This window comes from Acomys russatus, chromosome 12 (genome assembly GCF_903995435.1).
Source record: "Acomys russatus chromosome 12, mAcoRus1.1, whole genome shotgun sequence".
Taxonomy (NCBI): Eukaryota; Metazoa; Chordata; class Mammalia; order Rodentia; family Muridae; genus Acomys; species Acomys russatus.
Window position 1 is genome coordinate 3,912,501 of NC_067148.1, and position 26,327 is coordinate 3,938,827.

At 45.0% G+C, this 26,327-nt stretch overlaps 1 protein-coding gene across 4 annotated transcripts in view; it reads left to right on the plus strand.

The window, feature by feature from the left end:
- The window catches only part of Myo1b (myosin IB), a 177,605-nt gene extending 151,614 nt beyond the window's left edge, over nt 1–25,991 (plus strand). For 2 of the 4 annotated variants that reach the window (XM_051153807.1, XM_051153806.1), the window contains exons 19-31: nt 666–759; nt 1,571–1,720; nt 4,022–4,090; nt 7,742–7,828; nt 8,099–8,185; nt 9,909–9,995; nt 12,801–12,875; nt 14,328–14,462; nt 16,656–16,762; nt 19,051–19,183; nt 19,800–19,952; nt 21,294–21,421; nt 25,338–25,991. In XM_051153807.1, the coding sequence (XP_051009764.1) occupies nt 666–759; nt 1,571–1,720; nt 4,022–4,090; nt 7,742–7,828; nt 8,099–8,185; nt 9,909–9,995; nt 12,801–12,875; nt 14,328–14,462; nt 16,656–16,762; nt 19,051–19,183; nt 19,800–19,952; nt 21,294–21,421; nt 25,338–25,461 (1,429 nt within the window). In that variant the 3' untranslated portion in view covers nt 25,462–25,991. The remainder of the gene's footprint in view (nt 1–665; nt 760–1,570; nt 1,721–4,021; nt 4,091–7,741; nt 7,829–8,098; nt 8,186–9,908; nt 9,996–12,800; nt 12,876–14,327; nt 14,463–16,655; nt 16,763–19,050; nt 19,184–19,799; nt 19,953–21,293; nt 21,422–25,337) is intronic. The other 2 variants (XM_051153808.1, XM_051153810.1) reach the window with 2 other exon arrangements.
- Nucleotides 25,992–26,327: the final 336 nt, after the last annotated feature.

The window sequence follows — 26,327 nt, forward strand, 5'->3', positions numbered from 1 at the left end:
TGTTCCTGCCACATGAAACCCATGTTTGTAGCATGTCATTGGTCTGGCACTTACCACTGTGTTGGGCTGTGTTCACCCCTTTTTCAGAATGAGAACAGTGATTAAAATGTTCCCAGAGAGGTGCTGAAGAGATGGCTTGGTGCTTCAGAGCATTTGCTGCTTTTGCAGAGGGCCTGGGGGAGGGTCTCAGTATCTGTCTGACAGATCACAACATCTGTAATTCAAGTTGCAGGGGATGCAGCGCCCTCTTCTGGTGTCTACAGGCACCAAGCACACAAGTGGTGCACATACACATATGTGCAAGCAAAACGCGCGCGCGCGCGCGCGTGTGTGTGTGTGTGTGTGTGTGTGTGTGTGTGTGTGTGTACGAGAGGGGGGGGAGGGCATGGAACAGCAGGTGAAGGTGCTTTCTGCATGGCCCGACCAAGCAGAGGTTGATCCTTAGGGCCCACGTGGTAAAAGGAGTGAATCACTTCTTGTAAGTTTTCTCCTGACCTACACACACACACACACACACACACACACACACACACACACACACACACCACTAATGTAAAATTTTAATGTAACTTTTTTGTGTGCTGATGAGAACCTTATATGCTGTAGGAGCAAATTATTCTTGTAACTGAGGAAACGCATTGTTGAGGGGCTATTTACTTGTTTAGGTCTGGTGTGGAGATTCTGTTTAATGAGCTGGAGATTCCGATGGAAGAGTACTCCTTCGGTAGATCCAAGATCTTCATCCGGAACCCGAGAACGGTATGTACCCTTTCCACTCCGAACCTAAATGTCGCGCGTGCAGGCTAGCTCCTGAGGTACCACCGTCAAGGCCTATATCTTTGTCTGTCCAAAGTGTAGACAAAACTATCAACCTTTGTCTAAGCCTGCCTCTCTAATCTGGTTTGCAGCCCCTGAAGGGGAGCCCGGCAGTGTTTGCAGCATCCGAGTTACACGGTAGCTATAGGAATCACAGCTCCACAGGCGCACGAGAAACATGGAAGGAAACAGTTCTCAAAAATTACCAAACTTATACTCCTTAGAGCTTCTTGGAGTCTTTGTATAGACAAACAGATGCTCATAAAGCGTAGCTAATATCACGAATGATTTAGTGATGGTAGACGTTCAGAGGGCGTGGGGAATACTTATCGCTGTTGATGAGGGAAAGGCTGCCGGCGGATGCGCCTCTTCACCGAGCGCCCGCTTCTGCCCCACGGTGGACCCCATCGATTAGGAGAAGGATGACCATCCTTTTCTTGAGAGTCTGAACCCCTCCAGAGTGGCCCAGCCTCTCCGGCTTTCTGAGCATCATCCTGTCAGTTCTCAGAGCTTCCCTCTGAGCTGGGTTGCATCCCGGCGGAACAGGGTCAACCCAGGCTCATCTCAACCCTCTCTGGCTTGTCACGAGTTCTGAATCGCTGGATCTTTCATGAATCCAGCAAAGCGTTTTCCTCATGCACCACGGCCTATATCTTCTACCAGTCAAGTAGCTGGCTTCCACATGCTAATCCGTTTCATACACCCTGTTAGGTTTGGAGGACTTTGGCTAAGTCTGCGTATTGTTTCTTATTAGTTGTTCCAATTAGAAGACCTAAGGAAGCAGCGGCTGGAGGACCTGGCCACGCTCATTCAGAAGATTTACCGAGGATGGAAATGTCGCACGCATTTCCTGCTCATGAAAAAGAGCCAAGTTGTGATCGCCGCCTGGTACAGGCGCTATGCGGTGAGTCCGTCCTCACACCCGATGCTAACTTCCCAACACCCGATGTGCTAACCGTGTTTATGATTTTACAAAGCTAAACTTTCCCAGTAGCCTCCAGAGATGTGTGTTGTTAGTCTTTTTTTTTTTTTTTTTTAACCAGTGCCTTGGGAAAACAAGCACACAGCTGTCAGTGTCAGAATGTGGACTTAGTGTCCCAGACTACTTTGCACTGACCTCCAGGAAGCATGTAGCAGGAAATCTATTTATGATTTTTGTCATCGGTTTGAGGAGATGGTGTCATTTACTTTCACTGTGATGGGTCAGTTTTCTAACATGACTGGCTGGCTGCATATACTGTGGCAGCATTGAAGATAAGTAGCTTTCAGTCCAGAGCACCAATACTCTGTTTTAATACAACTATGGTTTGGGTTAAAGAACTGGATTTTCTCTGGTCCTCAGACAACTGGTCCTGCTATGGAGAAGGAGTCGGTAGTTAAAGTATATTTGATTAGTTAATATTGGAACTTCGTTGTAGGAATTTATCACTTGATTGACTTGCTTTGTTGGAGGCTTGCCACCTGAAGATTTGCCTCCACCATCACTTAAATTTAGGCAGTGTTCTTGCACACGAATTATAGTGATAAGAAATAACACACCTTATGGGTATTTTTATTCTGTGCTTCTTCTCTGTAAAGTTAAAAAATGGATTCGATTGGCAGTCAGGTCTTACTTAGTCATCTGCCCCTGAAGAAACATTTTGCCATAAAACAAAATTAAGATAAAAATCTATGTTGATTTACTTCCGTGAAATGCATTTTAGCATATTTGCAAATTTGGGGAATCAGTAATGTATTTAAACGATAAAGCGTAAAGTGTACAAGGCCTTTAAGTGGGGTCCTTAATTGCCTGTTGTAATTAGAAAGATCCCAGCTGCAGTCCCAGTCTTAGAATGACCACACTAGAGTGGTGGGATTTGCTCTTGTCCATTGAGCTAAGATGCAGCCAACAGTTGTCGCCTGCCTGGTGGGTGTGAGTTCTAGCCTGAGCACACAGCAGGGCCTCTTAACCTGCAGATCCATGACGCTCTTCTCTCTTTGCCCGAGAAACAGAGGACCATCAAATAGCCTGTCTTCAAGAAGCACTTTTTATCATTTCTTCTTTTGAATTAATCTGTCTTAAATTCTACAAAACGCTTTGAAATGCCCACTGTCCTCTGAGCATAGCAAAGTGGACCCAGCAGCCTGGTTCCTGGCTTGATAAAGCTCATGTTTATCAAGGGAAAATAGGTATCTGTCCGGTTAGGGTTACTGCTGCTGTGATGGAACTCCATGACCGAAGCAGCTTGACGAGGGAAGGGTTTATTTAGCACAACGCTGTCACAGTCCATCTTCGTCATCTAAGGAAGTCAGGACAGGAACTCAAACAGGACAGTCGGGAGATGAAGCAGAGGCCACGGCAGAGTGCTGCTTACTCACGTGCTCTCCACAGCTTGCTCAGCTTTTTTTGGGCAGATGTTTCAAGCCAAACTCTATACTGCCCGCCTCCCTCCATGACCTCTGACCAGCCAGATGTAGCCTAGGCCCTCAGACGCCGTTAGAGAATAAGAGCCAACCTTTCACAGTGAAAGGTTAGCAACCTGACTGCAGTGTTTGGGGGATGCTTTGCATTTCTATCAGAGCTGCCCACCCATGCCCCTACATCCACATTACTAGGAAGGCTCACTCTTCTTGCGAGACTGTTCTAGCAGCTTCATTGTCTTTAGGCATCAACTCTACAGCAAGGCCAGCGGACAGGGAGCCTGTGAGCCAAAGCGTAGCTATGTGCCTTTGACGGCGTCGACTTTTGTCACAGCTTGTCCTCGTGGATGAGGATGCAGTTAGGCTCACACATTCTTCTTGCGGTCGTGTTTACACTTTGCTTCAGTAGATTCAGGGCTCACTGAAAACTACCTTGAAGCAGAGTAAGAAAAACCTAAAAGTAACCTGAAGGCTTGTGACAGTAAGTTGTTTGATGAAAAATGATGCCAAGAAGAAAATACTCTCAAAAAGTTGGTGCAATGCACTGTGGGTCCTGTCAGAGTGTTCTGTTGGTGCCGGGTTGGGTGCTGCCACACAGCATAATGCAGAGAACAGGCGTTGATAACAGGCAGGCTTACTGTAACAATTTGTGGCTGTCACCCTTTCAGCTTCCTTACATGTTGATTTCTCAGAATATGGATGATCAGACATCCACTGCTGCACATGAACAGATACTCTTCTTTGACCTGGCAAGCTCGTTTAGCTATGCAGACATGGCTGTTCACATCTCCCCTTTATCCCGCAGCAACAAAAGCGGTATCAGCAGATCAAGAGTTCGGCCCTGGTGATTCAGTCTTACATCCGGGGCTGGAAGGTGAGTTTAAATAAATATGCTTTATCTTTGTCAGAGTCGGGGTTCGTCCGGGAGGGCCAAGTCTTCAGGCTCACTCTGCAGGGGAGGCATCTTCATCTCCTAAACCTGTGCTGTAAACAGCCTCAGGAAAAGAGTAAATATTGTGAGGCCAAGCAGGGAATCCTGGCGTCCATGTCTTGGTTGCTTCCTTCTATCATCTGCTTTAGGTTTTTTTTTTTCCAAAGCTTTGTTTTCTAAGCAGAAAGCCCCTGAAATAATACTGTATACACTCTTAATATCTTCGCGCCCAGAGGTTTTAAGAGAAGCAAGTGTGCTCAATGCTGTCTTACAGCCACTGCTTGAGTCCTATGGGTCTTGGCTCCACATCTTTCCAGTGATGCACCACAGCCACCTCATAATGACTGGAGGTGCCTGGCTGGGGCAAGGGCTGTGGTGGGAGGGAACAGGGTAGTTGCAGTTGCTGCAATGCTTCCAGATCCTTCCAGCTAAGGCTTGGTTCAAGGGCCAGTGAACTATGGGTCACAGACAGACTTCAGCCTGTCTTGTGGCTCATACAACCTGCAAGCCAACAATAGTTAATATATTTTGAACCACTGTGAACTAAAGCACAAAAGAGTTAAAAAGTATGAAAATTATATGAAATATGGATTTTAATATCCATGCATGAAGATGTGGCTTTGTTCACTTATTTTAGATTCTAGGTATGTAATAGCCGAGTCTGGTAGCTGCGATGATATTTACATGCCCGCCCCTGACTCCTCAGTGATCCAACACACACACACACACACAAATGCACACGCACTATTCTCTCCTTTTGCTGTCATTTTCAAAGTCTTACCATCTTACTCTTTACAGAAAAAGTTTACTGACCCCGGGTCCCTCCAGGCCTCTTCCTGACTACATTCCCATTAGATGCTTCAGAATGTTCTGGATTCAGATGGGATACTTAGAGGTTGTGTTCAAGCCTGCAGTTTCTCGAGAGGGTACAGCCTGGGCTACAAATCTGCTTTGGTTGGCTTTACTGTAGACCTTATCCTGATTAAGGGCTTGCCCAAGTTAATGTGGCCTGTTGCCTGCAGGCTCTTCCCTGACAAGGTTTCTCAGCCCTGGTCTACAGGCCAGAGACCTCCAGGGCAGGGCCCAAAGCTTACTCCCAAGCCAGGCACCCAATAAGCTTGGGCAGTTACTTTAAAGAAGACACTGGCTTGGATTAAAAACAAAAATCTCTTGATTGAAAAGGATAGCTACAGTTACCTCTATTGTTTTAAAAATTATCTGTATTACCTATAGGCCCACCTAGCAATCAATTAAGACACAGACACTTGTTATATTTTAAAATAGCCTTAGTTAACCTGGGGCAGGGCAGATATCAATCCTCTCAACTACCTCCCATAGTGGGGCAGGCATGGGATCCCTGCCATGCCATCTGCTTCCAATAACTTCTATCACGCTCCCTCCCATCCATAATCCCAAATACTTGCTAATGTTCTTTATCTGGGCTGGATTCTCCATCCAGGACAGTGGCCATGTGTGTCTTCCCCAGTCTCTTTTTTTCTATTTTTTCTTTTTTCTCCTGGTGGTCTTTCTTCTTTCCTGAATTCCTCTCCCCCTCCCTCCCTCCCCTCCCCTCCCCTCTCTCCTAGCCCCACCTTTATCCTTTGCCCTGCCCAGGTGGGATGGTTTTTTATTAAGCAAAAGGTGGGTCACACAAACAACAAGCAGTAATTAGCACCAAAATACATCAGACCATCTCCCAACATTTCCCCTTTTCTGTCTAAATAAAAAAGGCCATTTTTATATACAGTTAAGTACAATTATGAAAAATTATAAAAACCAATTGGTAAGATTTAACACACATAATTTTTAATCAAAATGTATTTGGTAACCTTGTAGAAAATATTATCTAGTTTATCTTCGTAAATCTAAAGTTTTGAACCTAAATCAACATCTATTAAAGCTCAAATCTATCAACCTAAAAGTATCTATCTAGACTTAAAAGTATCTTTTTAATTTTTAAACAACTAAGCTTAATTTTAAAATTAACTATCTGGTCTTCAACCCTGTCAGAAACTTGAGAAGGAATAAATTTAATTACCTGAGTAAACAGGAAGTGCAGGTTAGTAGCTTCCAAAATGAAAAAAGTGGCAGAGACAGTTTGCTGCCTGGACAAACACCCAAAACTCTTTGTAATGTTGCAGCGTCTTCAGCCCTCTGGCCCAGTATATCTGAAGACATATTTGTGAGGCAGGAACTATTGAGAACTTGTTTACCCTGACTTGGCAGAGTCTGGCCGTCAACTCTGCCTGCATCTACCCTCGCCCATTTTAGGCAGAACTCTGTCTGTGGGAGGAACGAGGACATTTTTGTCCAGTGGCTGTTTTGTCCCACTCAAAGCCATTTCCACAAGGTTTTTCAATGTTCATCATCCTTTTTGAGGTAGGCAGGGTGCTGTCAGGCGTTAACTTGTCTTATTGTCAAAGAATCCTTAGAACAATAAAAATATTTTTAAATGCCATATTCTGTTAGTTCTCTGAGGTTTTTGAAGACCTTACCTAACTATTTTGCCATATCTATCTATACAATCATATCTGTTAAACCTTGTATGCATATTCTTATACTTGACATGACTATGAATAGATCAACAATTGACTTGTATTACTTAATTATCCTAAACAGCCTATAATATGTTTGAGCCATGTATGAATTGAGTTGTATATGTATAATACCTCATATTAGAGTAGAAATATAATGTGTAAAGATAATATTAATGTCCCCTGGAGGAGGAGACTTGGTGGCACTCAGAGGAAGGACAGCAGGTAGCCAAGAAGAGACTTGATACCCTATGAGCATATACAGGGGGAGGTAATCCCCCTCAGGAACAGTCACAGGGGAGGGGAATAATGGGAAAATGGGGGGAGGGAAGAATGGGAGGATACAAGGGATGGGATAACCATTGAGATGTAACAAGAATAAATTAATTTTAAAAATTTAAAAAAATAAATAAATAAACATCAAAAAAAGATAATATTAAATTTGAATTCTATTTCAGCATATCAAAACTAAACTTATTTTGTATCAATATTCAAAATTCTATATCAATGAATTAAAATTAACCTTAGTTGTGAGTAGCAATTAAGACCTTAAATTGAGAAGTAGATTCAATAATCTACTTTTTGTCCCGTCATCCCTACATATCTGTATACTCCCCTTTCTTTTACATCCTGACAGAATGAGTAAAGAGATGCAATGGACTTTTGGGGGGACACTGGAGAACTCTAGCCATGACCTGAGAACAGATCTGTACCTCCTGTGTGTACCAGCTTGCCTCGCTGTGGCCATATTTTACCTGCCATATACCAGGGCAGGAGGCTGCCTTCTTGCTTGTGAGACCATGCTGCCGTGCCAGTGTCTCCAAGCACTTACTCCTGTTCTCGGCAGCTTCTCACTGGGCCATGTGTATTTGAACTCTTTTTTCTTTGGAAATGATTTTCTGGTCACTCTTAAGTTCATATATACATATGTTCATATATATGTGTGTGTGTTCGTTCATATATGTTCATATTTGTATGTTTATATATATACATAAGAGTGTTTTTGTATGTGTGTTCATATATATACGTTCATATATCTGGTGTGATTTCTCTACCATAGGCTCGAAAAATCCTGCGGGAACTGAAGCATCAGAAACGCTGTAAGGAGGCAGCCACCACCATCGCAGCGTACTGGCATGGCACCCAGGTAGGCCACAGGCCCTGAGGAGGGTGGGTGGGTTGGGAGCAAAGGTGGAACCAAAAACCCTCAGACTCAGGGGCAGAAAATGACTCACTGGCTTGAGCTACTGAGCACGCATTCTCCTCTTGCTCTTTGCAGCGTTTTGGTGTGTGTGGGTGGTGGCACATGCTTTTGTGGTGGTGGCTGGTGTCTGCGTTTCTGTCTCCGGTGTGAGAAGCAGCAGCAACCCTTTCCTGCCTTAACCCTTTCTGTAACTCCTTTTCAAACGCACCACAGGCGCGAAGGGAGCTGAGACGGCTGAAGGAGGAGGCTAGGAATAAACATGCTATTGCAGTTATTTGGGCTTACTGGCTTGGATCAAAGGTACTTGATGCACACGTCCCATCACGGTGTCGGGAGTCCTGCAGTAGTCAACCTTGACCTCTAGCCTAGCACGGAGACTGGCTGCAGGTCGTAGTGGCTCACCTCAGTGCATGACCTAGCTGCCAAATTAATAAAGCTGGGGGTGCTAGGCAGTGGAGTGCCTTGGAAGCTTTGGCAAGTACAGAAAAAAAAAACAAAAAAACAAAAACAAAAAAAAACAACTAACCTCACTGATAAGGCACCAGCATAGTCCTTCGTTTAAAAAAAATCCTCTTAGTTAACTTGCATGTTTAGTGCTCACTGTCTCACACTGTTGAGTGCTGCCCAGTTTTTAGGGGTACTTGTATGCAGGGGCGGGGCATGTAGTGAATGTTTAAGATTGGCGTTTGAGTCAGTTTGTACAGTCTGTTAACAAAATAACGCCAGTAACGCATGCTTTCAAAGAGTTAACCCTTGAATGACATAGCGTTTCGGGCTGAGCGTGGCACCTCTGGGTTACTGTGGGTCAACAGTGTCCCATGTGCAGGGAAGGATCTCACAGACCATCCTGCGAAGCTACCCATCCTTGCCAGGGAAGAATCCCAGGAATTTCAGCATCGCTGTTTGTGTTCAGGAACAAAGGCATCCCGGAACTCACTAATCCCAGAGTCCCAGGGCCAATGAGTGGTTTGTGTAACCCAAGGGACAAGAGTTTTAGCTGTTTTCCTGACCTAGAAAACCTTTGCTTAAAATATGTATTCCAGTTAGAAACACAAAACTCTACGGAGTGCTGTGTTTTCACTGAAGTCTACCTTGTCAGCATCATAGGCCCATCATGTGAGAAAAATAAGATGCCAAACATAAAAAAGTTTCCCAAATACTGACCGAAGTGGCTCATTTATGTTTTTTTTCTAAAAGCCTATAAAAAGCCAACCTCATCCCTTAGTCAGGAAAGGGAAGTGTCCCAGCCGACATGTGGGCCCTGAGCTTATCCCCCAGTCTCAGTGGAGTGTCCCAAATATGGGTGCCTGTCTCTGCCTTGGCAAGCAGCATGCCTAAGACTGATTTTTGCCCCCAGAATCATCTTTGCAACCTGTCGGGTTTTTTTGCCCAGGTTTCAATTTTTAGTGTGTTATACTATTTGGGATCCTTGTCAAAATGTACTTTTTTTGGCAGTGTGCAGGACCGATTCCAGGAAGGTAGCTAAGCACTCTGGCCCCATGCTGGGGCTGCCACCAGTGCAGTTCGGTTTATGCGCTGCATCTAACCTGAGCTGGAAGGACTTCCGCGGGTGACCTTGGTTCGCACTTCACGTGCACAGGCTTTTCTTCTTTGCGGTTTTCCCAAACAGTTGTTGGCACAAACGTCTTTTTAATTCATCCAAATGCGAATGCATTTGCAAATCCAAATGCAAAGTGAAGTGTAGCCAGGCCATTCCTTGAGGGCTTTGAGGGACTGTGGAGAAAGGGCTGCTAGAGACAGTGGGGACAAGGGAGAGAGGAGAGGAGTACAGGCGAGGGGGGCTGCTCCTACTTGTCCAGAGTGATTCTCCCTGCCGCGCAGGCCCCTGTGGCCCTCCACATCGAATCCTCGGGTTGAACTGAGCATCCACTGTTCCTCTGCCATTGGTCTGCGATCCTGCTCCAGTATTGGCTGTCCTGTTTGGTGGGGGGTATCTTTTTTCTGGTCATTTGTGCTGCCTGCATTGGGCTGTCTCTCTTATTTACTATCTAAAACATTCTAGGCTCGAAGGGAATTGAAACGCTTGAAGGAGGAGGCTAGGCGTAAGCATGCAGTTGCTGTCATTTGGGCTTACTGGCTTGGACTAAAGGTACTTCCTCCATCACTCCTCCTGCCCTGGGTGAACACAAAGCCTCGCACCTACTAACCTGAGAAAACTGGCGGCGCCTGCTGCTGTCTGCAGTCTTATGAGATGTCAGCTTGATTAATTTCGTTTCTTGTTAAAAAAAAACAAAAAACAAAAACCAACCCACACACTAATTTTCTCATTTTTATGTGATTTTAATTTCTTTAGATAATGAATGTGGTGCAGTCTATTTTACCCAAGACATGTTGTTTTCTGAGTTTTATTTTATCTTTTTATGGGCTTTTAAATCATGAGACAGACTGCAGGCCCTGAGTTGAAAGCTGATCTTCAGTCCTCGGTGGCCTATGTGGGAGTTTGCAGGCTTTGTTCCTCATCTGCCTGTTCTGTCCCACTAAGGCCTGGGGTGGAGCTTTCTTCCACGTGACAGCTCAGCAGAGATCAGAGGGAACGAGGAGAGGGAGATCCTGAAGTTTAGAGAGCTTGGAACGCCAAAGACCTCATGAGTAAGGCAGGCGCTCGGTGCAGGAGGCAAAGGTGCGCAGGAGTCAATGAGGACAGTTTACTCCGAGCACTGAAGACTCTCAGGCAGTAGAAGGAGTTAGTTCTCCTGTTCAGTAATTAACCAGCATACTGAGAACCCACATCGCCTTTGGGGGTGATCAGTGTCCCCTTAGTATTCTGCTTTAGCCTAGTAACATTAACACTTGCTCTAGATATTTGACAATGAGCTGAGAAGTCATGGATCCTGCAGCTCAACAGCTTTCAGAAAGATCCCGGAATATTGTTTCTGAATGACCTCTATTTCCCCTGAAAGTTCCCCCTACAATCATTTAGTTAATTATCCTTTTTGATTATTCCAAGTATTCATAAGGTAATTAAGGAGTAACTTCAATACGCATGTAACAGATGTTCTATTTGACAAATTCTGAATAAGCTCTTTACACGCTCTTTTTGGAAGCCAAGCAAAACTAAACATTTCCCATTTTATTGGTGTCTGAATTTGCATCATAATTTTTTATAAGCGGAAGGAAACAGGCAGAATCGAATCCAGATTTTTACTCCCCATACTGACTTTATCAGTCGTATCTTCAGTCTTCTGGATTTCACTGCATACGCTTTCAAGCTGTTTGTGCACTGGAGGTGTGCAGTAGCAGCCGAGCGCGTACATCCAGCCGGCAGGTGGATGCTATTTCTGCAGAACTCACTGGGCTCGCTCTGACTATAACTCATCCCCCAGTTTCTAATGAGACAGAAGCATCTCATTACGGTTCCATTATTACTGTTATGAAATAAGATTAAACTTTGGAAGTTTAAGATTGGAATAACTTTGCCCCTTTTGTCATTAAAAACAAGCTATGTATTTATGTGAGCAATATTTTTGTCCCTCAAAATGATTTGACTTGCTTGTGTAGATAGATGCAAAGTATGCTGGACCCTTTCAGGAAACCTGGTGCTCAAGAAGGTCCCGTATTGAGAAGAGTGTGATGAAGAGTCAGATTTTAATGTAGCGGTTTTTGGAGAGCAGCCATTTGACCTGTGGGGTGTCGGAAGACATGCTCAGCGAGCTCAGATACAGTGACATGAGCACCGTGCCTTTGGGATGTGCTGCCGGGCAACAGGCCTCTGTTTAACTTGCCTGCTGTCTTCTTCTCTGTGCCCTTTGACTCTTATACGCCGGAGCTCTGAAATGCTTATAAATCTAACATCCTGTGGCTGAAAGGGAAACGGCAGCTAGGCCATGGGTAAAAGGAAGCCTTGGCTATGTATAGTTGATGTCAAAATGTGAACTTTAGGCTTTCTCTTGTATAGAATGTACACAACAATGTGTAGAATGGTCTCGGCTCAAACGCCTAGAGGGCAGACAGGTAGCAGAGATGAGGAAGCAGCAGCAGGCTGGTTAGGAGCGTTCAGATGTGTGCAGTCTGAGGATCTCTTCATCCGAAGCTGCTGGGGCTCACTATCCCACAGAAATGAGGACCACTGAGACTAGAGCTCAGAAGATTTTAAGAGATTCCTGAAGTCTAAATGCTTATGTGACGTTCTGAATTTAAAAGCATATGTATAAAATGTTGATCTGCATGCTGAATTTGGCTCCTAGGTTTCTGTTTCACAACTCCCATTGCACAGGCATTTTACGCATATGTGTTTAGGTCTAGAAAAATGGGAAGCAAGAGGAAAAGACACAGAATGTCAAGGTACACAGATAGGCTGGTGTTTTGCTGATTTCCAACTCCCATTCATAGGTAGATGATGATAATAAAAAGCCCATCTTGAAAACAAAAACCAAAATAACAAACAGTGACAGGATGTCTTAAGTGTTATGGTGATAAATACAAAGTTTGTGGGCGAATGGAAGACAATAACAGCCTAAAGGCTTCTGATTTCTCACGTTTAGCTTTTTTATGTCTGTTGTCCACTAGCAAAGTCTTGGGTTTTTATGCATGGGTTTTGGAAATCTCAATCTAATTCCTCAGATAACCTGTAACAAACACATCTGAAGGAGAAACTGCCCGATACAATTTTTTTATGAAATGTGCTCTAACTTGTGATGAGCTTGCAGCTATTCCTGTAGAAGGCTTCATGCCAAATCATCAAGCTGTATCGAACCCATAGGACTTACAGTATCACTCGGTTTCTGTTTTCTTTGATGTAATTGCCACTGCCTGAGTGTGCATCTGTCAGTTTTCTCAATCCAGAAAGGACATTTGCAAATATGCATGTTCCATATACTTTTACTGTGTAAAGAGATATGATGGCATTATGAGCACCTGCCAGCCTCGTTCTAACCACGTCTGCTTCCTTCTAAAGGTACGCAGGGAATACAGGAAATTCTTCAGAGCAAATGCTGGAAAGAAAATCTATGAGTTTACACTTCAAAGAATTGTAAGTTGGCACTATGTGCATGGCTAATTCGTATTATTAGATCAACCGCTTAATAGAACCAACTCAATAAAATATGACTTTTAACAACCCACATTAATCACAGCTATAAAAGAACTGTAATAGCCTTTTGTGTCTTCCCCGAGTTCAAATAGAATTGTGTCAGAACTCTTAGGAGTCTGTGATTGATATAATGGATAAAATGCTTATTTTATTTGGCATAGAAAACTGGGGAGGTGGAGGCTGGAGAGATGGCTCAGTGGTTAAGAGCACTCACTACTATTCCTGAGTTCAATTTCTGGCACCCATATGGCCGCTCACAACTGTCTGTAACTACAGTTCCAGAGGATGCAACACCCTCTCACAGATATACATGCAGGCAAAAGACCAACACAAATAAATAAATAATTTTTAAAAAAGAAAGAAAACTGGGGAGGTGAGGTGAAGAAAACCAGGTTCTTGCCCTGCTAAATTGTGATGGCGTCTGTCTCGAGGGCAAGATTGCAGATAGGTGTACTGCGAGCAAGGCACTGGGGAGCAAAGAGGGGTGAGGCTGGATTCTGGAGTTGCCCTGCTTGAGGTGCCTTGTGGTGAAGCTGTAAAGGCTGGACCAGCCACTACTTCTGCTTATTTATAACGTAGTCAGTGACTTCTGTGGTTCTTTTTTGGTCATGTGAAGCTTTTCCATGATAAAGCTTTTCCAGTGCCTGGCTCATGGAAGTGGGGATGATCCCTTGACACATGATGTACTTGTGTCCCAGGACACCACATCATAATAAGTTAAGAGGATCTTATGCCAAGAGTGCATTTACCACACCTAAACTACCAAGCACCACCACTTAGCAGCATGGTCCATGTAGAAAGCCTGATGGTGTGGCTGGCTGATCCGTGCACTCGCTTGCCCCGCACCCACTGGTCCACCCAGACATCAGAGTGCCAAGTGGGATTTCTACTGAGAACACATTGCACTTGCATCATCATAAAGCAAGAAATTCCTGAGTTGAGCCATCCCAAGTTAGGGACCATTTTTGTTCTGCAGTATAGCTTGTCCAGGACTCTCTACGACGATGACTGTGTCCTATAGCGCTGGAGAATGGCCACAAGCCACATGTCGTTGTACAACACGTGGACTGAGGGACTTGTTGCTTAATTAATTTTAGTTCCATAAAACGGAAGCGTAGGTAGCTACATTCTGTCAGTGGCTCCCTGTTGAACAGAACAGCTCTTCTGTGGTGTTGGTGTTGGTCGGTGTGGGAGGGAGAATTGTGTCTGTAAGTCATCTTCTCTGATAACTGTTTGGTGGCTTAAACAGTATTATCAGATGAGATATATAATTTTACGGACTAGAACTTATCAGTTCTGTTAAAGACTGGTCTGGCTGATGGTGGAGCATGCATCACACCATCTTTCCGGTGTATTTTCCTCATCTAGTATTTTCTGTCAACCCCAACACAGGTGCAAAAATACTTCTTGGATATGAAAAATAAAATGCCTTCCTTATCACCAATAGACAAAAATTGGCCATCAAGACCTTACTTGTTCTTGGATTCGACTCACAAGGAGCTAAAAAGGATCTTCCACTTGTGGAGGGTAAAATACACTTTCTCCCGAGGTCATTCCTGTTTCGAGCGTTTGAAGGCTGCTATGTAAAATCAAATCTTAATGCATCTATCCCTTGGCGAGGATTGCCTATAGACCCTGACACGATGAAGCCTCCTGCTGTGCTTGGCCTCTGTGAGGGATCCTGCATGAGCTGAGGCAATTGTGCAGGCTGCTCTGGGTGTGGGGAGGAGGATCCCATGGTGGCACTTACTTTTCTTTTAGCTTCTAGGTGGTATAAGTAGTTGGGTTTTTTGTGTTTTCCTCTTTCTATGAAGGAATTATGCAGGAGATAGAAATCATTCTTTTGAAGTTCTGGAGACAAGGTAGTTAAATCCCACTAATTAGTATGTGTTTACCAGATTTTTTAAAAAAGAGATGGGATCTATTTTTTTTTTTTTTTTAATCTTAACTTTATGTGCACTGGTATTTTGCCTGCATGTCTCTATGAGAGTGTCAGATCTTGGAGTTATTGACAGTTGTGAGCTGTCATGTGGATACTAGGGTTTGAACCCAGGTCATCTGGAAGAGTAGTCAATGCCCCTAACCGCTGAGCCATCTCTCCAGCCCCTACTTTACCAGATGTATGAAACACATCTAGCAATCCACTTGTGAACGTTCACTGTCCAGGCTAGAAAGTGAGCATTGCAGTCCCTCGGGGACAAAGTGTCCTCTGTCCTCAACTAAGGGATGCTGAAACTCTTATCTTATCTATCCTTATATGTTAAGAATCTTGTGTTCTTATGGGAACAGAGCTTTGGGGCATGTGGACCTGAGTGGCCGGGGAACTGGGGTACAGGTGGGTGAGACACCACTGCTGACCTACCCTTGCTGAGGAGATGTGAGCACTGGCGCTGCCTCTTCTCCTTGAATAGCTTGGTTGTTATGTGGAATATTGAATGTATGTGATTAGACATTATAAATTATTATTAGACAGCCTTGTGGATATGACCAGTTTACCAGTGGCTGTCCATTCCAGGCAGTTCTCTCCTTGGTCACATGGAATGGTGACATGATTGCTAATTAGTATGACTCATGGGTTCCAAGTTCTGTTCTGTAACAAAGTTAACAGCCCCTCAATTCTTCATCTTCCCCTTCACATCTGACAGGAAAACCATTCACAAACAGAAGAGGAGGAGTTGCTAGTGCTGGGCTCAGCTCTGCTCTGGCTCTGCTCACCCTTTCTTCCTGTGGGTGGAAGCTGGGGGTGGAGCCTGATCACAACCACCATTTTCTCATTCTTCCTAGAGTAATCTCAGTGGAGGCACCAGTCCCACCTGGAGTTCAGTTCCTTGAAAAACATGTACCTGCTCCTCAGCCAGCACTATCCCCCTGCATTTTATCCTCAGAGTCAGAGCTGGGGTTCCCAGTTGCCCAGGCAGTGTGAAGGGATGCGGGGGCCGGGGGGTATTAGGCATTGGTTGTCAGACTGGCATAGTATGATTATGGACCATGAAATAAATCAGTTGAGTAGAGGACTACCATCATATGCCTGGGCTTGTTTGTTTTTGAGGCAGGGTCTTACTCAAGCTGACTCCAAATGTGGTGTGTGGCCCAGGCAGGCCTTGGAGTCTTACTGTTGCTGCCTTAGCCTCCCAAGTGCTGAGCTTAGAATGTCTCCAGACATGTCTAGCTACTACCAGCGTTTTAAGATGAAAAACAGTAGAACATTGTTACTTCAGATTGCCATACTGTACCATACAGTGTTGTTTCTTGTGAGTTCGTATTCAAGAGTAACAGGCATAGAGATCCTTAGGGATTTGCACTGAGGCAAGATGACTCTAGACTCCCTGGGCACAGGCCACTTAGGCCCTGTTAATTTTGAAGAGTCATCCCAAATTCTTCAACACGCATGGCCCGTAACATTTTTAAGACCAGGTTTTTGAAACCAAAATGGGTTTGACTCTTGTCAATGAATGTAGTGTACATTTGCACAGTTACTCTTAGTTTACCATGCAAGTGAGAAATTGCCCGGGTGTGCACGCCTTTATTCCCAGCACTTGGGAGGCAGAGGCAGGCAGGTCTCTGTAAGTTCACAGCCAGCCATGGTGAGTTACAGGACAGCCAGGGCTCCACAGAGAGACCCTGTCCTTCTCCCGCCCCGCCCCCAAAAATGAGAATTTATTTATGTAAGTGGTTTTTTTCTTTGTGTGTGTGTGTGTATGTTTTCCTTATATCTCACAGTGTAAAAAATACAGGGACCAATTCACAGACCAGCGGAAACTTGTTTATGAAGAGAAGCTGGAAGCCAGTGAACTCTTCAAAGACAAGAAGGCTTTATATCCCTCCAGGTACGTGTGGTGGCACTTACTCGGAAGTGCCAGTGTTCTGTTGACTCTACTTCTGAAATATGCTGTTGCATCTTTTCTAATGACGTTTAATGTCAGTAAGTAGGTGATAGTTAACTTCACAAATGACCTCAGAAGCCATTGGATGTAAGTGCACCGGGCACTGGGCAGCAGCTTCCATGGGATGTATACGGATTGCCACTGATGGCTTTGCACTATTGACCTTAGCAATAGGAACATTATTTGGTCTGTTAGGATGAGCTGTCATTGTATGACCTTGTTTTCAAGGCTCTTTTTGCACTGAACTGTAATTGCTTTTGGGATCTTCCTGCCAATATCAAGTCAGGCCAGTGCCCAGGCCAACAGTTCCTGCTTGTTACATAATCATGGGCCCATTGTGCCCTTTGGCTGCTAAATGGCTAGTCGTAACCTCAGTGGCCGGTACAAAAGTTAAGTTCCTTTCTTGTGGACACCACGTACACAGGAAAAGAATAAACACATTACAAAGTCAGAAAGTCCAGTCCTTGACAAAGGACTTGGTACATGGCAGTACTGCCATGCATCGTGCACCCATCAGTCCTCCACATCCCTGTCTCATCTGGTCTTTACAAACAAGTACCTTATGACATTCCAAACCAGAATCTCCAGTGACTTGTGGCTTTGCCTAAAGAAAGATCTAGAAATAAAGATCTATTAGATGTCAAGTAGTTCTGTATATTTCATGTACCTATATTATTTCTATCTGTATACACATATTTGAAAACTCTACTTTTAAAGGGATTAACTGAGCGTAGTTGCCAGGCCCTGTAAGTTTTAGTATTTTGAATTGCACTGTTTTCCTCCATTAGCTTTTTGGATACGTAAGTGAAAAACAGTGAGTAAATTCAAAATGAACTAACGTGCCTACTATGTGAAGACTAAACCAACAGGAAATCAGTGTGCATTCCTTAGCAACTTATTTTAGCCATCCTTTTCTTTTCTTTTCTTTTTCCTAGACAGGGTTTCTCTGTGTAGCCCTGGCCGTCCTGGACTCTCTTAGAAGACCAGGCTGGCCTTGAGCTCACAGAGATCCACCTGCCTCTGCCTCCCTGAGTGCTGGGATTAAAGGCGTGCACCACCACGGCCTTGCTTATCCTTTTCTTTATACATCCTTAAATTAGGCAGTGAACTTCTTCAACACTTCCCATAGAAGACTCCAAAACTAGGCAGGTCCGGGCTGTGGGGCGGGGGAAGGATAGGCAGGGGTGTAGAATCTATCACTAAGGAAACAGACTAAAATTAGGCTCTTAGCACTTTTTATTATTAAAAACACAATTAACTATGAACACAAAGTTAACTTCAAGCCAAGTTCTTTCTGGGGCGTTGTGTCAGTTTTCGGAAAGGGTAGCACACTCACGTCACCAATGGGAGGGTGGGAAAGAATTTGCTTCCCCAAGCTGTGGAACCACATTGCCTATGGGTGTCAGCCTCTAAAGTCCTGGGAGCCGCAGAGGGCTGACCACCTACGAAGATTGTTCTCCCCTGAGTCTCTGCCCACACCACAAGCGTTTCAAGTCTTCTGTGCTCATTTCCAGAAATGAACTCAGAATGAAGCTGCTGTAAAACCCGTGGGCCAGGAATCTTTGTCTCAGTGCCTTTTTAACACTGCCCTGAGGGAGTCACACGGGGCCTCCAAGGAAATTTCATTTAAGTGACCTCTCTGCAGAAGCAAATGGCTCTGGCTGTGCATGAGTGCCTGTGACCTCCAGGCACATCCTACTGAGGTGGCCTTGAGTCCCCAGAGTTCTGTGGGAAAATCTTTTCTGTGATTGTCAAGCCCTAGATTTGCCCTTCCCTAGAAGGTTATTGAGTTTCTTCTCCTCTGTGAGAAAATGGCATTTATGTTTGGAGCAGGTGATAGTACCAATGGTAGCCTTTCTCATTGGCTCACGTTGTTTATATATGTTGGTGTGTCCGTCACACAAGACCACACGCTTGACTCTGGCTGTGACAGAAGGGCAGAATAGTTTCTCTCCTAATCAGTACATGTGAGATTTTTATCAAAGCCCTATGAACCAGCCACCACTGGCTGCATTAAAATCTATTTGACGTAAGTTTAAGGCTTTGTTTCTTAAGTCTAAACCCCGTGCCTGTGCAGTGTGCAGTGGAAGTCACTTCATGACGTGGTTAACTGTTCCTCAGGATCGCTGGCTTGTCTTCTTCTGGCATGGATGCTTTTATTTGAAGCCATTTCTAAGATACACATGTTTTTGTTTGGTTTGGTTTGGTTTGGTTTTTTTTTTCTCCTTTAGTGTTGGGCAACCGTTCCAAGGAGCTTACCTGGAAATCAGCAAGAACCCAAAATACAAGAAACTTAAAGATGCCATTGAAGAGAAGATCATTATCGCTGAAGTTGTGAACAAAATTAACCGTGCGAACGGAAAGGTAAAAATGCTACTGCTCCTGTGCCCTGAGTGTCATTCCCCTGTTTCTGAGTCACACAATTTGCATTCCACATTCTAGTAGTGTTGACTGTGGAGGAGTCTCTTTTTGCCTTTAAATATGGGTAAAGTTTTTCTGTTCTCTGAAATTCTTACAAATTGGAAACATAAGAGCAGGAGATAAAAACGCACTCGCTGTGCAAGCATGGCGGCCTGAGTTCAAATCCCACGTTCCCACAGTAAAAGCTTGGCATGGCGAGCTTGCGTATAACCCCACACTGGAGGGTGACTGTCCTGGGAGCTTGTTGTCCAGCCAGCCTGCCTGAAACAGAAACCCCAGTTTACCAAGAGACCTTTCTGAAGGGAAAAAGGAGGAGAAAGATAACAACCGTCCTCTGGCCTCCACTCGTCCATGTGCCTGCATCGCAAACCTGCATATACACACGTGCATAAAAGGCTTTCAGAATTCATTATTTATGTATGTCTCAGTTTACCTAGGGATTCTTGCTGAAAGACAGCAGAAGAAAATATGTATTTCTGGAAACAACTAAAGGTTTACCCTTATGGGCCATTTTGGAGTATTTTGGGTCACTGATCCATTTTTCCCCCCTTTGTTTCAGAGCACATCCCGGATTTTCCTGTTAACAAACAATAACCTTCTCCTTGCTGACCAAAAGTCCGGGCAGATCAAGTCCGAGGTCCCCCTGGTGGACGTGACCAAGGTCTCCATGAGCTCACAAAATGACGGTTTCTTTGCAGTCCACCTCAAGGAGGTGAGCTCACCTGGCGACTTGACAGAAAGGCTTCCCCATGGGTCTCGGCTACTGGCTAGGTGCCTCCCTCGACTAGGCCTGCTGCTTGCACTCTACTGAGTTCTACTGACATCTCAAATCTCAGGCCTGTTTTTCAGTAACTGAACTAGACTTTTACCAGCTTGCTCACCTGACTGCTGAAAATGTCAGTGGTTGGAATTCTGTCTTGTATGCCATTTCTTCTGTATGCCAATCTTTCTTCTCCTTCATCTTTAACTTGGTGGTGTATCAAAGTCTACACTTCAGCAAAACACTATCCACTGATTTTTTTTACCTAAATTTTATTTTACTATGCTATGCTTTTACTTAAGTAGGACCACTGGCTTGGCTGGAGCGGTTAAAATGTAGGTACTAAGTTTATTATTTTGGTGACTAGGGCCATGCTATTTTTAACTCCTCATTAATCTCATCTTTAAAATGATTGTATCTACTTCATAGCATTGGTAGGAGGCTTTCTGCACACTGTACACAAGCTCTTAACAGAACGATGTCACATAATTGTCATTACCGAATAAATGTTAGCATCTATTAATCATATACAGAAAAGACCCAAAGGCTTACCTTAGCCTGTTTACCCCACTCCAGCTCCAAATCTAAATGGAGGCATATCAAATCATACACCATCTGCCCTCAGTGCCTGTTACACGCAGAGACAGCCCGGGAGCTTAGAGTAGTGCTGCTGCTCTGGCCACATCTGAGCCTAACCACAGCAGAGTTGTGTTTGTTGCGTTCCGTAGTGATTCCTGTGCAGCCGAATTAGGACCCTGGGTATTTGTTTGAAGTATTTTTGCTGTCACTTCTATTAAAAATTGATTTCTTTTTAATTATCTTTTTTGACAGTTATTCATTGTGTGTGTGTTTGTAAGAGAGGACAACTTGTGGGAGTCAGTTTTCTCTTTCCAGCACAGGGCTCAGCCGCTGGTCATCAGGCTTTGTGGCAAGCACTTTTACCCACTGAGCCATCTTACTGTCTCCTGCTGTTACTTTTCAAAACCAAATCACAGAAAGGCTTTTGAACAGTGCTTTGAGAATAAGTTCTAATTTGGGCGTTGCTCAAACCTGATTATGCAAATCTACCACAAAGGAGTCTGCAGCTTCTCCTCCAGGGGGTCTGTGGTAGAATGCTGCTCTAGTCCAGTGAGCAGCTCCAGGGAGCAGGGTCATACCAGCCTTGGCCTTCCTGCTTGCTCATCTGGGAGGGTGTGGCCCAGGGTCTGAGGTCATAGGAGAGACTGGTAGTGGGTTTCCAATGAGGATGCAAACCCTCCCTGCCTCCGCCTGACCTTTGTCTTGTCTTTGCAGGGCTCGGAGGCAGCTAGTAAAGGGGACTTCCTCTTCAGCAGTGACCACCTGATTGAAATGGCCACCAAGCTGTATCGCACAACTCTCAGCCAAACCAAACAGAAGCTCAACATTGAGATTTCCGATGAGTACGTCCACGTATTGTGTAGTGCACTTTTCCCCTTTCAGCTTCACTGCAGTGGTTTTGGTACTCTGGTCTCATCCAGCTATTTTAGCTAGCGGTGTCTGTTGCTGATGAAAGATAGACCCTAGGTGACACTGACCAAAGCTGAGTCCTAACTGCCTTACACTTTAGTAGCAAGGCAGATTTGGGGCAAAAAAAGTTAATCGTCAGGTGATTTTGGCTTGGAGAAGGAGAAAGAAAGGTAGGGTACTGATTTTGACAGGGAGATTGGGGCAAGATCTCAGCTATAAATTGAGTAAGGGAGCAACCAAGATAGCCATTTGCAAGAAGATGCCGTACAGTGCAGTAGATACTGAGGTCCCCAGATGGGGGCAATCTCTGGCAGAGAGGTTGTGGGAGAAGACCCTGGGCAGAAAAAGCATAGCGCGGTTAAGCAGAGCTTGGTTAAACATACCTTGAGCTCTTGGTGAGAGCGATGGAGACTTCGAGGTGGTTTAGCACAGCTGTGGTCTCACCTGATTTCCAAGGGTGGCTTTGGCTGCCATGTGGAGTGAGACTCTAGACTAGAACCAACAGGCTAAGAGTCTGGGCTGCCTAGGGTAAGATGATGTTGCTTCCCTGGGGTGCGAGCAGGAATGAGCGAGTGAGCAAGCGGCAGTCGTGCCGGGAGAGCGAGAGTAGATCGCCTGTTAGGGTCCAGCTCGGTCACTGCATGCTGCACGCTGCATGTGTGCACGCTGCATGTGTGCATGTTGAGGAAAGGACTTCCTGGGTTGCAGGAGTGGTTGTTCTGAGTCAGACTCAAGATGACCTTCATCTCATATACTGGTAACTAGAGCTATAGACAAGACGTTTCACTCTGACATGGTTTGTAAGTAACGCTAAGAATTTTCCACGCCAACAAATACGGCACCTGCCTGCCTGTACTCCCAGGACTCGTGGGACAGAGGCAGGAGGATTGCTGCAAGTTCAGGGCCAGACTGATCTACATGGCAAATCCCACGCTTGTTGGAGATAAATATCAGACACTGTCTGAAAAGACTGTTCAAGACTGTTGTATTTCTTCTTTCTTTCTGAGTCTCCTTGGCACACTGGGCTCTGAGCTGTGGTGGGATCTACAGGGCTGTGAGTCAGTCCTTACATAGAGATGCTGTGTGGCTGGGAGGTAGGCCTTGTGAAGATTCTACACAGAATGGCTGTTTAGGAGTAGATGCCTTTAGAAGGGGGGGGGGGAGATATTAGTGGGGAAAATGGCAGATTGGGGTCTAGTAAATCAGGTTTTAACCCGTGAGGGCTATTAGTGCTTTTTACTCCCACTGGCTGACGTTTACTATCATTTGGGATGCTGAGGTTTTGGCCTTTGTCCGGATGAAGCTCTGGCCCCTCCTAGGACCTGGATGCGGCAGCATCATAGTCTCGGAAGGAAGAGCTCACACCTAATCCCAGAGCCTGAGGCTGCGCCCCCTTGAGCATCTTCTGACAGAATACTAATAACTGTGCTTAGGGAAAGGAGACCTCTCTAGCACAACTTTGAAAATCTTTCTTTGACATGGAACTTGTCTGAGCTTCTGAAATCTTGTGTCTTCCCGTGCACGCAGAGGCTTTGAGGGGACAGTGTGTTTCTGTTGCTCACTTGTAGGATCCCTCAGTTGGCTGTCCCCACCTGGGATCGCTATTGTGGTTATTTGCCCCTGGCCTTCCCATCCGGACAGGCCTGTGACATTCTGGATGTCAAGGCTTCTCATATATAGTTGTATGAGTGATTTACAGTGTGGCCACGTGGAAGACAGATGTTTGCTAGCATTATACTGCCTCTCCTAATGGTTGATCTGATGAAAATAGAGTGGTGAATGGGGCCCTTCCTATCCCGCATGGATGCCTTCCTAGACACCCAGGAAGCCTGGAGAGCGGTTCCAGGCACCCTCTTCCATAGCTCCTGGTGCTCCCAAGCAGGCCTTAAAAATTACCTCATGGAACAGCTCAGCTTTAAAAACAGACTTTTCAGTCCCTGGCAGAGATGGCTGGTCCTATATTTTCAACCCTCCATGGCCTGACTCCAGCTCCTTGCCAGATGTGTAGAACATGTGTCACTGACAGCATGCAGTTCGGTGACTAGGCCCTTCCTCATAGCCCTTTCAGGAGTGGAAGCTATTGCTCTAAACAAACTGGTTTCTCTGGTCGTGGTGGATAAGTTGGCTGAATTTTCAGAAAGCGTCTTAGTCTGACCTGCTAATTAATATGAATGTGGCAAACAGAGTTGAAGTCGTTGAGACACCCAACTGTTTCGTAATCCCTGGTCCTTAAACTCCCTAACAGCCAGTCCTGTGCAGAGACTGCACCTAAAGACGACTTGGAAGAGGTGAATGCTTCAACATGAAGTCTCGAGTGTAACTAATCCATGCCCCTTTTATTCTGAAATTCTGGCCGCCAGTAGCACTGTGAAATAATGTATTCCATATTCTTGTTTTGTATTCATATTCCATATTCAAGCTGCTCTTCTGTGAAATGGAAAAAAATACTAGTAGTTAGCCTCTCCCCCAACTGTCTTAATGCTAAGTCCATGTAAATGACGAGGAACAGTGGGGCCCGTGGTATCAGCTACGAATTGCCTGTGCCCCAGGAGCATGGAGAAAGTATAAGACTCGTGTTTGAATTTGTGTTAAGTTTGAAGGCTTTTTTTGAGGCACACAAATGCAGTTAGATATGTGGCCAAGCACGTTGGCTCCCGCCTTTAGTCGTGGAGCCTTCTAACTTTGGGAAGCAGAAGCGGGAAGGATCTCTGTGAGTTCAAGCCAGCCTGAGACACAGTGAGGTCGAGGCCATGCCAGGCTGCACAGCAAGACCGTGCCTCAAAAGGAAAAGATTATATACTAGAGACATGTCCCAGATAGGAAAATGTAGGATTACAGTGTTCTTCCATGGTGCTTTGAATAGAAAAGAAAGAACCCATTTGAAAAGTCAGCGCTGTTTTCCTTATAAAGCAGTGAGGGGCAAGAGACCTACCTCAGTTGAGGAAATGCTGGCGTTGGTGAACACTTGAGGTCAGTCCTCAGCACCCACATAGAGCGCTGGGTGCGATGTCTCAAACTCGCAATCCCAGTGCTCGGGAGGCAGGAGGAACCCTGGGGCTTGCTGGGCAGCCAGTTTAGCATAATTGGTGAGCTGCTGGTTCCAGGAAGAAACCTTTTCTCCAATAACAGGTGGATGGTACCCCGAGGAACCTGTACAATAAATGGCAGCGTGCGCGCGCACACACACACACACACACACACACACACAAAGATAAGTAAAACAGCATATAAACTAGAAGCCTATGGCACATTTCACCCCAAGATTGGCATTTATAAAGCATGGCCTCTACACTGGGCCTGATGTGTACATCAACAACCCTTGCTGTTGGTGTGGACGTACTGTCAGCCACGTGCTTGTCAGAGGAGTCACGTGGGGTGCTCCAGTCGTGCGGGCTGTTTCCACAGCTACATGGGGGAAAGTCTTGAAGCTGCTGGTTAGGATGTAGGGTAAAAAGATCAGGGGTGTAGGGTGAGTGTGAATAGCTTTCTGAAATTCTATAGTTCATGTGTTTGATTTGTTGAACGGTGCATTTGACCCTTTAAAAAGTCTGCCTTGCAAGACTGAGGAAAGGCAGAGTTAATGCCCTTTAGTGTACACTTGTTTGATGTCCCCACTGGAACACAGAACAGTGGCTGCCAGGTCGCCTGACCTTACTGGGGCACGGTGGGATCCCTTTCCTCCTCTGGGCTAGCTGATGGCAAGCGGGAGTCAGATGCAGTCACAGTTCCTCCTCGCCGGAAGTGGGATGGAGATGGGTACCTATCAAGGTCAATGCCCTCGACAGAAAGGAAGCATCAGGGTGACTGTACCCCTCGCCTGCCTGACTGTGTTTGCTCCTCTTCTCCTAGGTTCCTGGTACAGTTCAGACAGGACAAAGTATGTGTGAAGTTTATTCAAGGCAACCAGAAAAACGGGAGCGTGCCAACCTGCAAACGAAGGAACAACAGGCTCCTGGAAGTCGCGGTCCCTTAAGTGAGGCCTCCCCTCTGCTCTCATGGACTTGTTTCTTCGTGATAGTGCAATTTGATTTTGTTTTACTTGGGGCTCACTGTGTGTTTGGGAATTGTCAAAGGCTAGTTGTTAGAGTCCTTTGTCAAAATTAAAAGTATTTGACTAATCAGTTTTAATTATTGGAATAGTTAATTCTTAAGTCCATATTCTGTCCTGGGCAGGATTATAGAAATTAACAGTGTCTGTTTCCATGTCATATGTGTCTTCTCCTTAGTTACCATTTTAGGCCTATGTACCGTAAATCTACATATTACCCGTAATTATTAGCACATGTAAGCATAGGAGGGGGCCTTACATTCATTTGTCAGATATTTATTGAACGCCTACTTTTTGCTGGGCACTGTGCTGAGCTTACAAGGAGCCTTTCTATTTTTAAATCTGTTGCCTTCTGGCTGATTTGTGCTGACAAAACAACAGCTAGGAAGGCTGAAGAGGCTGAGGCCAAATGATACTGCTAATGAGAGCGTTAGTGGGGACCCTATAGTGTGGTGTAAACAGCACACACATTGGGAAGCCGTGGTTTGGGGAGGAATACAGATAGGTGATTGGCTAACGTTCCTTTGTGGTTTTTTTTTTTTTTTTTTTAAATCTATTTGAAAAAGAGAAAACTGACATTTAGACATATACATTTATTTGCTCAGATCCTCTATAATTAATTACCTTCTGTTAGAAAACAGAAGTCTTTCTCACTTTAGAAAAAGTAACTGAGGCACAGCAGCAGAGTGCTTTGTTCCGGTTCCGGAGAAGCATAAGCTGATGTGGCCCTAGCTGTCCGCAGCACGCTCACTCAGAGCTGTGGCTTTTGAAATGACACGGTAAGAAAGGGC